This window comes from Mobula birostris, chromosome 18 (genome assembly GCF_030028105.1).
Source record: "Mobula birostris isolate sMobBir1 chromosome 18, sMobBir1.hap1, whole genome shotgun sequence".
NCBI classification, from domain to species: domain Eukaryota; kingdom Metazoa; phylum Chordata; class Chondrichthyes; order Myliobatiformes; family Myliobatidae; genus Mobula; species Mobula birostris.
In genome coordinates, this window is record NC_092387.1 from 49,859,587 (window position 1) to 49,876,703 (window position 17,117).

General features: G+C 39.8%; 1 protein-coding gene across 1 annotated transcript; it reads right to left on the reverse strand.

Moving 5' to 3' along the window:
* On the reverse strand, nt 1-12,432 carry bloc1s2 (biogenesis of lysosomal organelles complex-1, subunit 2). The gene is made up of 5 exons (XM_072282026.1): nt 12,272-12,432; nt 9,521-9,637; nt 6,350-6,469; nt 4,371-4,475; nt 1-355 (listed from the first exon to the last, which is right to left on the reverse strand). The coding sequence occupies exons 1-5, from the start codon at nt 12,405-12,407 to the stop codon at nt 324-326; spliced, it is 510 nt and encodes a 169-aa protein (XP_072138127.1). The 5' UTR covers nt 12,408-12,432; the 3' UTR covers nt 1-323.
* Between the last annotated feature and the right edge of the window lie 4,685 nt (nt 12,433-17,117).

Genomic DNA, 17,117 nt, shown 5'->3' on the forward strand with positions numbered 1-17,117 from the left:
TAAGTTCAACAGAACAACAAGTTAAGCTTTTAAGTTGTTTGTACAGCAACCATTTCTCATTATTACAAAATAGTTAGTAATTGCAATGTATCTAGTCCAAATAGTTTACTTGCAGATTTACTGCTTGCCTGTATAGGCAGGTAAAAAGAATGCTCTAATTCAACCAGTCTTCGCTGCAGGTTTGTCAGTGCAGAACGAATCAATACGCCTTCTATCACCATATGCAAGTTTCATCAGTCGCCTACTTCATTCTGCAGTCACTTGAACATCATCTACCCACAGAAGAACATACATCGTTCATGTCATCTTCAATGTAGTGCAGGTCATCGCTTCTCCAATTTCTTAAATTTGGCTTCTATAAAAGAGAAGAACAGAATGCATGAAAATTCTGAGTTACACTTGGAAAGGACTCCAAATAGGATATTATTCTTTGTCTATTAAGGATTTGTCCAGATATGTATGGTCGCATAAGTTTGCTTTGTGGAACAGGTAAATATTCATGTTAAATTTTCTGATCTATCTCAGATCCAGTAATCTCCTCAATCACAATATTTAGTGATGCATATTGGAACACATCACATTTTTAATGCAATGATAGACAACTGGGCTGTAACAACAAAGCAAAAGGCCATTAAGGAGAACTTGAATGGCTGCCTACATAGGTACTTAAGGACTTTGTCACATAGCACATAGCAAATAAGACACTTCATTACAAGTTCAAAAATCACAAATTTAGCATCACAGTCACAAACTATCATGACAGGTTGAGCAACTGGTGTGCCAGTAATTCAAAGTTCAGGAATCATTGGGCTGAATTATAAATGCACTTACAAAAACATAAATTCAGAGAAGGAGTAGCCCAAGCAACCTCTCAACCTCATTCCCCCACCTCTATGTTTGTTCCTCTTTTTAAAAAGACCATGATTGATCTAACCGTAAGCTCAACTCTTTATTTCTGTCTCCCCTCCGTAACATTTTACTCCCTTGTTAATCAAGACTCCATCTTTCCTTACATTAAACATTTTTGAAGAGTCATTTCCTCAAGTGTTTGTAGAAGAAAATTTCCTAAAACTCACGATCATGAGAGAAGGAAAAAAATCACCACACCTACCATAAACCAGTGACTCCTTATTTTTAAACAATGACCCCCATTTCTCCAGTTTCTCCATAGGATGAAACATCCAGTCCACATTCACTGTATCAAGATTCCTCAGATTCATTAAAGTTCCAATCGAGCCCCTCTGTACTCTTCTAAAATCCAACTACAAGCTAAGCATGTTCAATCTTTCTTCAGAAGACAACCATTTAGTCTACTGAACTTTTGCTAGTGTTTCCAATGCATTGACAGCCTTCGTTCCTTAAATAAGTACCTCAGATACAGTCACATCAATGTGTTTATGTAACTGAAACATAAGCTCTTTTCTGTTATGTTCAATTCTTCATTATGTAATGAAATCACTCATTTAAACAACACTTTTTAAAATTTTCTAAAATTAATTTTACATTTTCTATATTATGTGCCATTTGCTAAACTTTGCCCATACCTTTACCGCTTTCATAAACTTATGTAATTTCCTTATGTCCACTTAACAAATCTTATTTCTATCTTTGTGTCATCAATATATTTACCAACTATTCCTTCATCCAGATATTTACATAAAGTATAAAAAAATTAAGGTCCCAGCTCCAATCCCTGTCAACACACGCTCTAACCAGAAAAATACTCATTAAGTTTAATCATGTTGGCCAATTAACCACGAGTGTTTATTTTTCAATAATCTTAGATGCGAAGGCTATGGTTACCTTATAAGGTAACTGGAGAATGCACCCGAACAGGTGTATGTAACAAGCAATACTTTATTGACCTTCTGGAAACCAAAGTATAGCAGATCCAATAATTTGCCCTTATCCACAATACACATTAATTCTTCAAACTACTTCAATATATTGCTTAACTATAACTTACTTTCAGAAGACCATGTTAGCTTTGACTGATATCATTGAAATTTTATAGTGCCCTGCAATAAAGTCTTTATCAATAGCTTTTAACATGTTGCTACTGACGGAAACTAACTGATCTTAGATTCTTGCTTTGTCTCTCTCCCGTTTTGAATAAAGGGGTTATATTTTGCAATCTAATGGAAAGGTAAGATTAATCAAATAACTTACAGCTAATCAAAGTTCAAAGCAAAATTTATTGTCAGAGAACACACATGTCACCACACAGAACCTTTTTCCTGCAGGCATACTTAGCAAATCTATAAAACAATAACTTGTAAACAGGATCAATGAACAACAAACTGTGTAAATGCAAATATAAATAAATAGCAATAACTAACAAACATGAAGTAACAAGATAAAGACTCTTTAAAGTGTGACCAGTGGTTGTGGAAACACTAGAAGGAGAATGAGTGTAGTTATCCCTTTTTGTTCAAGAGCCGATGGTTGAGGGGTAGTAACTGTTCTTCAACCTGGTGGTGCAAGGCTCCTGTACTTTCTACTTGATGGCAGCAGTGAGAAAAGAGCATGGCTTGGGTGGTGAGGATCCTTGATGATAGATGCTGCTTTACTACAGTAACGTTTCATATAGTTGTGCTCAATGGCTGGGAAGATTTTACCATTGATGTACTGGACCAAATCCTTTACCTTTTGTAGAATTTTCCACTGAAAGGTATTGGTGTTCTCATACCAGGCCGTAATGCAGGCAGTCAGCACATTTTCCACCACACACCTATAGAAGATTGCCAAGGGTTTTGATGACATGCCAAATCTCTGCAGACTCCTGAGGAAGTAGAGGTGCTACTTGCTTTCTTTGCAATTATATTTATATGACAGGATAGGCCCTCTGAGATAGTGACATCCTGGAATTTAAGGTTACTGACCCTCTCCAACTCTGATCCTCCGATGAGTATTGGCTCATGGACCTCAAGATTCCCTCTCCTGTAGTCTACAATCAGTTCCTTGGTCTTTCTGACATTAAGTGGGAAGTTGTTGTCAATACACCACTCAGCCAAGTTTTCATTCTCCCTCCTGTAGGCTAATTCATCACCACCTTTGATACGGCCCACAACAGTGGTGTCATCAGCGAACGTGTATCTGGTGTCAGAGCTGTAGTCATAAGTGTAAAGTGAATAGAGCAAGGGGCTAAGCACACATCCCTGTGGTGCTCCTGTGCTGATGGGAGATTGTGGAGAAGAAGTTTTTGTCAATCCGAACTGATAGGGGTCTACAAGTGAGGAAATCCAGGATCCAATTACACAAGTGGATATTGAGGCCAAGGTCTTGGAGTTTACTGATTAGTTTTGAGGGGATGATGGTATTAAATGCAGAGCTGTAATCAATAAAGAGCACCTTGACGTATACATCTTTGCTGTCCAGATGTTCAGGGTTGTGTGAAGAGCCAATGTGATGGTATCTGCTGTAGGCCTGTTGCTTCAATAGGCAAATTGGAGTAGATCCAAGTTGCCATTCAGACAGGAGCTGATATGCTTCAACACCAGTCTCTCAAAACATTTCATCACTGTAGATGTACGTGCCACTGGACAATAGTAATTTAGACAGGTTACCAAGGTCATCTTGGGTATGCTTGAAGCAGGTTGGTACCACACACTGTTGGATTGAGAGGTTGAAGATATCCATGAACACACCAGCCAGTTGGTCAGCACAGGTCTTCAGTTCTCAGCCAGGCACCACATCCAGACCGATGCCTTCCCTGGATTTACCCTCTTGAAGGCAGCCCACACTTACCTTCAGATACTGAGGCCAAAGAATTATCAGGAAACATGGGGGATGATGGTCCATTCCTGTTCTGGTGGTCAAAGCGAGCATAGAAGGCATTGAGCTCATCTGGAAGCCAAGCTCTGCTGTCCCCTATGTCACAAGATTTAACTTTGCAGGAGGTTATGGTATTCAAACCCTGCCACGGCTATCGAACATCTCTCGTTGATTCCAGTCTAGTCTGGAATCTCCACTAATGCACTAAGACAAAAATGAAATCCATCTGGACCTTGAAAATGGTCTGCCCACGGGTTCAGTAATCAGTTCAGTAACATTTCCCTGGTGATTATACTCTTCACAAGCTCCCCACTCCCTTTCACTCTTCCAACATATAGTATGTTCTGTGACTCTAGTGAATACTAATGTAAAATACCATTAAGTCATCTGACATCTCCTTGCTTTCCATTAATTCCCCATACCCATTTTCTATTGCCCTAATAGTCTTTAACTCTACATTATATGCTTATATTGAGTATTACTGGATATTCTAACTTATTTCAAAATATGAAGCATTCAGTACTATTTAAGGAGCAAAAATGTTTCCAAAACTGCAAAAATTGTCTGATTGCTACAAAAAAAGCATGAGATCCCACCTAGTTTCTTGGAGTACGCATCCAATCTGTATGCTGCTTGTTCCAATGCTGCGACTTGTTCCTCAATCTGATTAATCTGATCAAGGTACGGTTGTAGACTTGCATCTGGGAAACAAAAGATCATACAAATTTTAATTAACCTCCTTGTAGCAGTAACTTGAAAACAAACCAAAACCACTGAGAGGCTAAGCCAGGGTACTCAACACTGTATGATGTGTTTCCAAATAACAAATTTCCAAATCAAAAAAGGTATGTTCCATCCTTTATTACAAAACCAGCAAAGACGAACAATCATGCAATTAAAAAACTAACAAAACTAACTAGTGATATAATGGTCTAACTTGTGGTCTAATAGTGATATTAGTGTTCGAATAACATAACTAAGTGTTCTAATAGCATTCCAATTAGTGATCTAGATAGCGTTCCAATAACATCCCAATTAGCGATCTAGTTAGCATAATTAAGAGGTCTAATAGCATTCCAATTAAAGGTCAACAAAAAAAAAAATCCCCTGTGGCTTACCCACTCTCCACTACACTAAACAATAAAATATACTCATTTGCTTCTACCATGCCCCAACCCACGTGACAGATTACCCATATTAAACACCACAAAATACAATACAGACAGAAAATAGATACATAGCTCCTATACTCCTCTTCCTACAGAAAGCCAACATAAATAATTTTCTGTGAAATAAACTGAAATGCTCTGCAGTTAGCTGATTCTACAGAAGTAAAATTTTGTTAGAGGTGATTATGCTTTTGCCAAATTATTGAAAACATGATCATACAATAGCAGTAAGCAACATATGATTATGTGAACTCAGCAGCTGCTTCCTTGTCTGCTGACCACTTTTCACTGTACACTGCACAAAAATTTATGGCATGTCACTGCTTGAAACGCTGAAGCCACCCTTCACTGTAATCACACTCATAACCCAGTCTTAATTTTTCACGAAATAATTTTGCTTGTTCCTTCACCATCTCTCCTTGACAACTCTACACCTTCACTGACGCAGAATTTAAACCACTTTATCTCGTTGAGAACATCTTCCATCCTTATGCACACCTGTTTTTCGATTTGCTGTCAGCAACGAACAGGGGCAAATTTTCTTTTTGTTTCTGCTGTGTAAGAGCCTATGTTATACAAGCTGCATATGCTTTTCACAGCCACACCTCTGTCGAGTTTTTCCAGAACTTCCACTTTATCTTGAATAGATAAAGTATGGTGTTTGCGCTTTACACCACGAGAAGCACTTCCTTTATTCAAAGAAGACATGACTGGGGCCAGATAAGCACAGGTTATAAAAATTATTGCAGAATAACACAGAAGCTTGCATCTTTTAAAGACCATGCCAACAGCTGATTCTGCTAATGGCACCATCAAAACAGTGGCGACAGATTGGCATGGCAATGTGGGAAATTTGAAATCAGGCTGGCAGAAATTCCAAATTACTGGTTGCCGGATTTGAGGTAGCCGACCTGTACAAGCTTGAAAAACACTTTAAAAATATTTGAGAGAATTTGTGTAAAGTCAAGTCCTTTATAACCCAGGAGCCCTTGTATTATGAAAGGACTAAATGCTTATGCACATAAATTCAATAAAGCTGTTAGATTCAACCCTGAAAGTCTTCACTCATCTTGATAAACATTGAGGACTTTGTGTAGAACAACCAAACAGGCAGTTTTCAGCACCAACTTCATCAATCTATGTAAATACAGTGTTCAGTACTCAGCTTTTGAAGTGCACACGACAGTTAAAAATTAAACTTAATTAGCTTATGATGTGTATTAAGCATATCAAATCATTGAGCCAAGAAACATCAAACAGATGCTAATCTAGAAGAACTTTCAATAACTAAGCTTAAAATTTACTCAAACAAATCTATATGTATGACTGAGAAGATGCGACAAGGTTCACAATTACACATTGTAACCATGACTCCCTGCCCCCCCCTTGCAATCTCAAGTACTTACATTTCTGATTTAGATCTTTGAGGTTGCGGTTAATATTAACGGCGATTTCCTTCATCTCCAGGTACTTAAGGCTAGTCAGTTTGTTCATGTTCTCCAACAGTTTGTAATCTTCACAGGTAGCTAAATAAACAGTTTAACACACATTAATATATTTATAAACTATTTCTGTAATGTGCAGCTTAGCAATAAATTTATCAAAGATTGCAAAAGGTGTAAGCAACACACAGAAAATGCTGAAGGAACTCAGCAGGTCAGGCAGCATCTATGGAAATGAATAAACAGGTGTAAGTTGTCATTACTCAGCCGAAAGTGACAAAAACAACGTTCAACTTCAAACCGAAGACAGGTGTCGGATTGATTGTGATGGATTCTGATGTTTTAATCCAAGATTCTTTCAGAAGTCAGGAAAGTGGTACAAACCTTGCTGCTTCACAATCGTTTTACCAAGTGTTAATAGAACAAAGAGGAAGTGAAATGAACTGACAGGACTACTAAGTGAAGGGAGAGACAAAACAACTAAGAGACACAGCGACTAAGATTAAGATTTTAAGACCTCGTGGTGCAGCTCTTTTATACCCATAGATAAGGAAATTTCATTCAAATTCGTAGATAAGAGTCAACCAGTGAACACGAGGAAATTTGCAGATGCTGGAATTTCAAGCAATACACATAAAAGTTGCTGGTGAACACAGCAGGCCAGGCAGCATCTCTAAGAAGAGGTACAGTCGACGTTTCGGGCCAAGACCCTTCATCAGGACTAACTGAAAGAAGAGCTAGTAAGAGATTTGAAAGTGGGAGGGGGAGGGGGAGATCCAAAATGATAGGAGAAGACAGGAGGGGGAAGGATGGAGCCGAGAGCTGGACAGTTGATTGGCAAAAGGGATATGAGAGGATCATGGGACAGGAGGCCTAGGGAGAAAGAAAGGGGGAGGGGGGGAAGCCCAGAGGATGGGCAAGGGGTACAGTGAGAGGGACAGAGGGAGAAAAGGAGAGAGACCCAACACAGACTGGGAGGTCGTTTCGCTGAACACCTACGCTCTGTCCGCCAGCGAAAGCAGGATCTCCCAGTGGCCACACATTTTAATTCCATGTCCCATTCCCATTCTGATATGTCTATCCACGGCCTCCTCTACTGTAAAGATGAAGCCACACTCAGGTTGGAGGAACAACACCTTATATTCCGTCTGGGTAGCCTCCAACCTGATGGCATGAACATTGACTTCTCAAACTTCCGCTAATGCCCCACCTCCCCCTCGTACCCCATCCATTATTTATTTATTTATATTCACACATTCTTTCTCTCTTTCTCCTTTTTCTCCCTCTGTCCCTCTCACTATACCCCTTGCCCATCCTCTGGGTTTTTCCCCCCTCCCCCTTTTCTTTCTCCCTAGGCCTCCTGTCCCATGATCCTCTCATATCCGCTTTGCCAATCAACTGTCCAGCTATTGGCTCCATCCCTCCCCCTCCTGTCTTCTACTATCATTTTGGATCTCCCCCTCCCCCTCCCACTTTCCAATCTCTTACTAACTCTTCCTTCAGTTAGTCCTGACAAAGGGTCTCGGCCTGAAACATCAACTGTACCTCTTCCTAGAGATGCTGCCTGGCCTGCTGTGTTCACCAGCAACTTTTATGTGTGTTGCTAGTCAACCAGTGAGATAGCTCTTATTTAAATAATGCAGTACCAAAAGAGGCTTCCAGAACCATACCAAGGTAGCATCTAGGGAACACACTGAACTTGCATATACATATTGTGGCCACTAGAAAGCACACTAGGCAGTTACTTGCATACAAGTAATTACACAAAATACAAGTATATAACTAATTGTTAAACCACAAAAATCAGTTGAACAATCTAATCTAAGAATTAAACAGTCAGATCCAACAATTGCAAATGCAGCTCTTCAATCAATTAACTCATTTTTCAGATTAACAAGCATAACAATATGATTTTTTTTAAATAAACCCTGCATTCTGCATTAGCAACCAGGCATTCACCATGTCAAGAAATATATCCCAATCTTAGTTTTATCCTTTAGATCTTAACCTGCTTATTTTGTTCCTTCATCATTTCCCAGTCAGGAGACATACACCAACTGCCAAACACAAAAGATTCTGCAGACGTTGGAAATATTGGGCAACGCACACAAGATGCTGGAGGAACTCAGCAAGTCAGCAGTATCTACGGAGGGGATATAAACAGTTGACATTTCAGGCCGAGATTTTAAATGAAGTATGCTGAAGCATCAACTATTTATTCCATTTCATAGGTGCTAACCGACCTGCTGAGCTCCCTAACACTCTCTCTCTCCTCCTGCAACATCAAAACAAAAGCAAAATAAATTCTAGTCATTGACTCTCACTACCTTGCCTCCTCTTCATTCCCAAACATACTTATGCTTTTTGACCTTGCCAACCTTATGCAGTATTTTAATGGTCACATCTTCCAAATGTTTAAGTCTTTTTCCATCCCACCCTGAACTCACTACTTGGTCTGTTCAAAGGATGCCTATTTCACAATTCCTCCTGCTTTTATACTAAACTTACAAAAGTTCTTTTCTATAATTGAAACAAACGGAAATGTAATTTTATTGGTCTGGTATTCTCCAAATATACTGACTCTGTTTACGTCAAGTATCTTGCACCACTAAAGTTAAGAATGTAAAGTGTATCTGTCATGGCCCTATTCTTGAAAGGTGGAATTGTTTGTCGCCACCCACAGCTCCAATCTGCTAATTAAATATGCTGACGATACTACATTGATTGGCCTCATCTCAAATAATAATGAGGCAGCCTCTGGAGAACATGAACAAACTGACTAGCCTTAAGTACCTGGAGATGAAGGAGATTGCCGTTAATATTAACTGCAACCTCAAAGATCTAAATCAGAAATGTAAGGGCTTCATATTTCTGGATTGCAAGAGGAGGGAGGGAAATGGTGAAATACTGGAAGTTTGAGAAATCGCTGTTCATGCCATCAGGTTGGAGGCTACCCAAATGGAATATAAGATGTTGTTCCTCCAACCTAAGACAAAAATCTTCAACTATTTCTAAAACTGTTGTACTGAAAATGTGCAAAGGATGATTAATCTGGTGTGAAACATAATACATGCTACTCAAATTACACAGTACAGTTGCAAGTTTTAATTCCTACAATATAAACATCAAACTAACCTGTAAGCTCTCCTTGCAGATAGACAGACATTTTGGTAAACATATCCTTACAGAGTTCATTAATGTCTGGCTCTGAAGGCTCTGTAGCTTCTTCCGCCGTCTCCACTCCAAAATCATCTGTCAGAGAAACATTATAATATAGTACTTCTGGTCATTGCCTCCAAAAGTGGAGTTGAGGACAGGAAAACAAAACAATGTCCCACAGGGCAGTTCTGAATATATACAGCTGGGCAGAGGGCAGACCTCAGATTGTTAATTTTATGTATAACTGTGGAGGTGTTCTACTCAAAAGAATGAACTTACATTTAATATTTTATTTTTTGTAAACACATGCAAATCGATTTTTATGTTAGCTGGTAAAGTTTGACTGCAGCATTCTTGGAAAGATTGGTATGCAACTGAGTAATGAATTGAGATCCAAAATATCCCAATTAATGTCAAGTTGGACAACTTCAAAAAAATCCTCAAGGAATTAACAACTTGCAATCTTTCCAGTGCCACAATAGCAAGGAAAGTGACCATCAAAGAACAATGTACTATAGAGTAACCAGATCATTGCACACAAATATTGAACATTAATAATAGCAAATGCAGCAAATCTAAACTTAAAACAGAAAATGTTCTAAGTACTCAGCAGGTCAGGCTGCATTCATGCAGAGAGAAATGGAGTTAACATTCCAGGTCAAAGTTCCTATGAAAGAACAAGGAAGCAGAGAAAAGAAACTTGTAAGCTACAGAGAGAATGGAAGATTTCTCTGATAGACGAAAAACCAATGGTCACCCAGGTTTTACTATTATAGACCCTGGAGATATATTCCCTACCCCACCTTCGCTGTAGCTTAACAAGATTTTTTTTCTCTCCTTCCCTGTTCCAGAGAAGAGTCTTTGATCTGTTAGGCTTACTGTGTTTCTCTTCTCACACAAATGTGGCCTGACCCGATAAACATTTGCAGCATTACCTAAGCAGGAAGCTCCAGAGAGTTTTAAAACAGCTATCAACTAGACATATTTTGCACTACCTATCAAACCACCTCTAATGGCTATAGTGGATCAAAACTATTTTACAAACAAGAACACTTTAAAGTATAGATGTTGCCGATAATATGGGGATTTCTCACAAAACTGGCAATTTAATAATAATCAGTTTTTTTTAATGATATTGATTGAGGAACAAGTATTGGCCAGATCAGCAAAGTGAATTCCCCACTCTTTTAAAAAACAATTTAGCATATCAATGTGAAACGGCAACTTGATTTACAGTCTATGAAACAACGACAACAGGACAGCAATCCTGCAACATTTCAATGAACATCAAGGATGAATGTTTGTCCTCCGATCGTTAGAAGAGGTGATGAAAATGGAAGTTCAATAGGTCTGAAGCTGCTTTGTCTGAAAAACGTTTGGCCCAGCTAACAAAATTTCCTCTCGCTTACTTTCCTTCAATAGGATGAGTCAGGGCTTTGTATGGTAACTGCTCTGCCCAAGACTGCAAGATACTGAAATGTGGACATAGTTCAGCAAATCACACAAACCAGCCCACCTACCAAGGACTTTGTTTACATTTCTCCCCACTTTTGTAAAGCAGCCAACATAATAAAATATCAATAAAACACCAGATTTTCTCTTTTCTCCCACTCCCATTGGGCAGATGTGCAAGCATCTATCACCAGTTTCAAGGGAAGCTTCAATTGTAGTCTACCACATAATGGCCTTGCACTGAAATGTTCCCACAATCTATGGACTCGCCTTCAAAGACTCTTCATCTCATGTTCTCAATATTTATTGCTTATTTATTATTTCTCTTTTTATATTTGCAGAGTTTGTTGTATTTTGCACACTGATTGATCACCAGGTTGGTGCAGTCTTTCACTGATTCTATTATGAATTTATTGAGTATACCCACAAGAAAATGAATCTCAGGATTGTATATGGTGACATATATGTACTTAGTCAATTTACTTTGTCTGCCTCCAATGCACTTTCTGTACCAATGTAATATTAGTGAGCATCCAGATGTTGCTTTTCCTTTTTACAACTTCCATCTACTGATATGATGCATTGTTTGCATGATTTGTTTTTTTTCTTTCTCTACACATTGGGTATTTGTTCGTTTAATAGGTTCTACTGGGGTTCTTTGTTTTGTGGATGCCTGTAAGGAGATGAGTAGGGGATAGAACAGTTGATGTAAAAGTAGATGTAGCACGTACAGAGAATAAAGTATACATACTGTGACAGTAAATGTACTTTGATGCAATGACAGTATACAATGACAAATACTGTGACAGTAAATGAACTTTGATGCAATGATCTGTATTGGTCGAAATTGTGTAATTTCCTCAGTACATCTGGCAACAAGAAACCAACTTATTGTTTTATGCAATTTAAATGAATAATTAGGTGCACTACATTAAATGGAGGAATAATGGAGATTATAAATTATAAATTTTAATTCAAAGGGTAGTGAGCTTCTGGAACTCATTAGTAAAAACTGGAAAAGAACATTTTAAGAAGTGTCTGGATGTTTTGCAATCAACAGTGCTATAGACTAAGAGATGAGAAGTGAAACTAAGGGCCTTTTTTCAGGCGCCGTGCGCCCATGATTAGGATACGGGCACCGCCGGGCTGCAATCTCCTCCGAGGGTCAGACCGAACAGGGTGTTGGCGCTAAGGGAAACATGATGCGGGAGCCGTGATTAGTATATAGAGTCTGAAGGGATCCAACCCGAGGCATGACCGACTCCAACTGCTTACCGGTCCTCTTGCCTCCGCCCCCTGGCACCTCCTGCTCTCCCTCATGCCCGTGACTGCTATCCACTGCGCCAGCCTCAAGCTCTGGGCCTGGAGCTGCGCCTGTTTCGTTTAGGAGCCGCGGCTCCACCTCCGCCATCTTGCCTTCCTCCTGGTCATGTGACTCTATGGTCACTTGACCAGCCGCTGTTAATGCAGCCTGCCAATCGCCGTCGCTGGAATCGGCCACATGACGAAAAGCGCCTCTTGGAGCGTCCCTCTAACCAATCAGGAGCCGGCCTGCGCCTAGACATGTGGATGCTGTCCCATCTGAACAGCTGTGGTCAAGCTCACGTAGCGTCAGTGGAGGAACTTGCTTGTGGTGATTCTGCAGATGCTGGAGGATCTCAATAAGTTAATCAGCATCTATACAGAGAGAAAATTTTCCTCAATAAATGCTGTCTGATTTGCTGAGTTCCTCTCTGGCAACGATGTCATTAAGCAGGGAAAAAAATGGGTGGTAAATATATCTTTTACAGTCTAGAGAAGTGTAACTAAAACAAGAGGGCATAGGTGTAAAATGAGAGGGGTAATTTTTAAAGGGTGCCTAAGGGGCAGATTTTCCCGACGGAGGTTGGTGGGTATGTGGAACACACTGCCAGTGGAGATGGTAGAGGTAGATAGAATGTTCAGAGTTATGTTGTCTTGGTTCACGGACATGAGAAACTCACGTCCAAAGCAACACACAAAATGCTAGAGGAATTCAGCAGGCCAGGCAGCATCGATAGATAGGATAGTCGCCGTTTCGGGCCGAGACTCGTCGTCAATTCTTAGCTCAAAAGCGTCGACTGTTGACTCCATTCCATAGATTCTGCCTCAACTGCTGAATTCGTCCAGCATTTAGTGTGTTGACGTGGATTTGGTCTATGGGTAGGCTTATATGGCATAGCCCCAGTGAAAGCAAATAGAACTAGCTCAGGAAGGTACTTTTGTCAGTGTGGACAAGGGACGAAAGGCCCATCCCCATGCTGTGTTACTCAATAACTGTTACCCAGTCATGTCCCTGCCAACAATGTAAATAACATAGTCACAGTCATAATTTATTGATCCCGGGGGAAATTGGTTTTCATTACAGTTGCACCATAAATAGTTAAATAGTAATATGTAAGTTACGCCAGTAAATTATGAAATAAGTCCAGGACCAGCCTATTGGCTCAGGGTGTCTGCCCCTCCAAGGGAGGAGTTGTAAAGTTTGATGGCCACAGGCAGGAATGACTTCCTATGATGCTCTGTGTTGCATCTCGGTGGAATGAGTCTCTGGCTGAATGTACTCCTGTGCCCAACCAGTACATTATGACATTGTCCAAGATGGCATGCAACTTGGACAACATCCCTTAACAAGGATTAAATCCAAAAAAAATTGCCTCAGTATAGCTAATCTACAGTTTTGTATCTACTCTTCTATCCTCCCCATTCCAGCATAGGTCTCCTCCCACAGTAGGTTAATTGGTCATTCTATATTGTCCTCTGATTGGGCTAGCATTAAATAGGTGGATTGCTGGGTGGTGCAGCTTATTGGACCTGTTCTGTGTTGTATCTCTAAATAAATAAATCCATTAGCTAATTGTGTTCTGTGAAACATTGTTCTGTGATATCATAAGACAAAGGAGCAGAAGTCGGCCATTCGGCCCATCGAGTCTGCTCCACCATTTTATCATTATCTGATCCATTCTCCCATTTAGTCCCACTCCCCCACCTTCTCACCATAACCTTTGATGCCCTGGCTACTCAGATACCTATCAATCTCTGCCTTAAATACACCCTATGACTTGGCTGCCACTGCCGCCCATGGCAACAAATTCCATAGATTCACCACTCTCTGGCTAAAAAAATTTCTTCGCATCTCTGTTCTGAATGGGTACCCTTCAATCCTTAAGTCATGCCCTCTCGTACTAGACTCCCCCATCATGGGAAACAACTTTGCCACATTCACTCTGTCAATGCCATTCAACATTCGAAATGTTTCTGAGGTCCCCCCTCATTCTTCTGACCAAGGAATACAGCCCAAGAGCGGACAAACGTTCCTCATATGTTAACCCTCTCATTCCTGGAATCATTCTAGTGAATCTTCTCCGTACCCTCTCCAACGTCAGCACATCCTTTCTTAGATAAGACCAAAACTGCCCACAGTACTCCAAGTGAGGTCTCACCAGCGCCTTATAGAGCCTTAACATCACATCCCTGCTCCTATATTCTATTCCTCCAGAAATGAATGCCAACATTGCATTCGCCTTCTTCACCACCAATCATCTACCCTACCAGATCATCACACTCTGAAAAACGATTTCTTAAGCACTCCCAGACTAGCCTGTCTGATTTAAAATTTACAATTCTAGGTTCCTCCACCAAAGGGAAGTTCTATATCACAGAAATTTCTTCCAAGAAAACTGATCTGATCTGAAATTACAAACAAATCATTTATAGTTAAGAGAACTTGTATCTTTGTCGGTGCAAAAGATACATGATAAAATGATAATTCACTTTCCATATATTGCTGTCCTGAGTCTTTGTATTTTTATTTTACATTTCCAGCATCTGTAATGTTTTGAAATCTGCACTGCACCCAATTCAACAGTATTTAATTTCTACACAATTATTATGCAATTCCATGCAGCCATGAGAAATACCCACCATGTGGTAAATGCAAAAAGTTAGTATTTCAGGTTTCATCCATTCAACATTAGAACTTAGACAAGTGAAATTCTATTTCATGTTCCAGCATACAATAAACCAAATATCCTCAAAATCCATAAGGTAATCCATCTTTGCATCTCAATGCTCACCCTATGCTATTTCTAGCCAATTCTGTTTTCAACATCCCACTGAAGACTAATAAAAGGGATATTTGGCAAAGGCAGTACATGATCTACATACCCACCAACATCTGTGGGGAAAATCTGCTACTGACATCCTCAAATATTTCCCCTCATATTGGACATATGCCCTCTAGTTTTAAACTTCCCCAGCCTGGCAAGACCAACAATCCACGTACACCACCCATTTTATAAACCTCTACAGGTCACCCTTCATTTCACAGCGAAAATTAAAAAAATCATTTTATTTAAAATATGGGAGTGGTGCTCTGAGATGCATGATTCACAAAAAGCTAATGTGTATTAGGAAAGCTAACAATGTTGTCATTTACTGAATGTAAAAAGTTATGCCTCTTATACAAGGGCATTGATGAGTGTACATCTGGAATATTGTACGCAGCACATAACTCCTTGTTTAGTAAAGAGTGTTAATGGATTGGAGCTGAAATTTACTTACCAATATCTGGACTAATACAAGATTTCTTGGGTCATTTAATCTTTCATGGGAGAATGCAAACTTTTTTGGGGGTGTGCTCACTGTTTTTAAAATATCATCCATTTGAGACACAATAAATGACATTTCCCTGCCCCCTCCAATCCCACAGGATTGAGTCCTTGTGACTTTCTTCTCCCCTAGGGCACAGGCCTTCCTTGAAGTTTTCAAGACAGGGTAGACAGATTTCAAACATGCATAGAGGTGACATATTACCACAGGAAACCATTGAGGCCACAATTTTATTAAATAGCAGAGAGTTGCCAGCCGGTGGTGTAGTGGCATCAGCATTGAACTTTGAGGCGAATGGTCCTGAGTTAGTCTCGGGCCGGCTCCTTGCACACTTTCCATCTGTGCTGGGTTGAGAGTCTGAGCTAGTAACTCAGCCTTGTTTAAAAAAAGTCAAATGCTACGGAAATGGCAAAAATGCTGCCCGATGCGCCACAAGGCATGAAAAGGAACAAAAATGGCAGAGTAGGTTCCAAAGACAAAACAATCCACTCCTGCTAATTCTCCTCAAGGCTGGCAAAAATGGTAAGAATTCAGAAAAGAAATTAGACTGATTTAAGGACAGTAAATATACAGTATGGCTACACAAGAAGGAAAATGGAACAAATGGCTTTACAGATAGACAGCATAAATTCATCGGGCAGTGGCCTCTTTTTTGGCCACATTGAATAGGATATTTACTCTCATTAAGCTGTGTCTGACAGTTTGCAACATGCACCATGGACAACAATGTAGTTCCAAGGGCACTCAGGCCATTCCTAGCAAAGTGTTTCTCTGGTCCTACACAGTTTACATTAGTCCATCTCTTCATTCTCAACAAGTTATCCCCCAATAATTCATAGTATCATGCATCAACCTTTTAGCACTTCTACCTTTCTTGTTCAAGTGCTTTGTTATGCCCTGTGTACTTGACAGTAGCATATTCATGTTGGTCCTTTGCTGTTGTTCCTCTCCATGCCTTGTGGCACATCTTGCAGCAATCTTGCTGTGTCTTTAGCACCTTTCTGTTTTTTTACAAGGCCGAGTTGTGAGCACAACGCTCAAACCAGCATGGATGCCAGCTGGATTCGAATGCGAGGGACCACTCACCTCAAAGTCCAGTGTGAATGACACTGTAGCACCAACCGGCTTATGTTGGTCCTTTACAAACCTACATTTTGAACCAAAGCACCAATGTACAATGGTTTCTGGACCATTTCCAGGCAGTGTTCCTTTTTTTCATATATATATATAAAAAAGGGAAAACCTCAACCCACACTGTTCTTAGCCAGAAATCAATTGTCATTACAGTGAGATCAACTAACAAGCTACAAATGAAAACTCAAGATTAGTCAAAGCCAACACACAATCATTGATAATATTAAGTTAAAACTGCATTATGGTAGTACTACAATCCACATTAATGTACTATTTAAGTACTATTAACTTTGAACATTTCTAGAGTGAGTGAGCCAAGAATTTGAGCATAAAGGAAGGAGTACATTGAGATGCTAAG

Coding starts and splice junctions, on each gene's coding strand:
- bloc1s2 (XM_072282026.1), bottom strand. CDS start 12,407: ATGGCGGAGGTGGAGCCGCGGCTCCTAAACGAAACAGGCGCAGCTCCA. Junction 6,470..9,520: donor TCTGCAAGGAGAGCTTACAG/GTTAGTTTGATG, acceptor CTGTTTATTTAG/CTACCTGTGAAGATTACAAA. Junction 4,476..6,349: donor CAAAGATCTAAATCAGAAAT/GTAAGTACTTGA, acceptor TTTGTTTCCCAG/ATGCAAGTCTACAACCGTAC.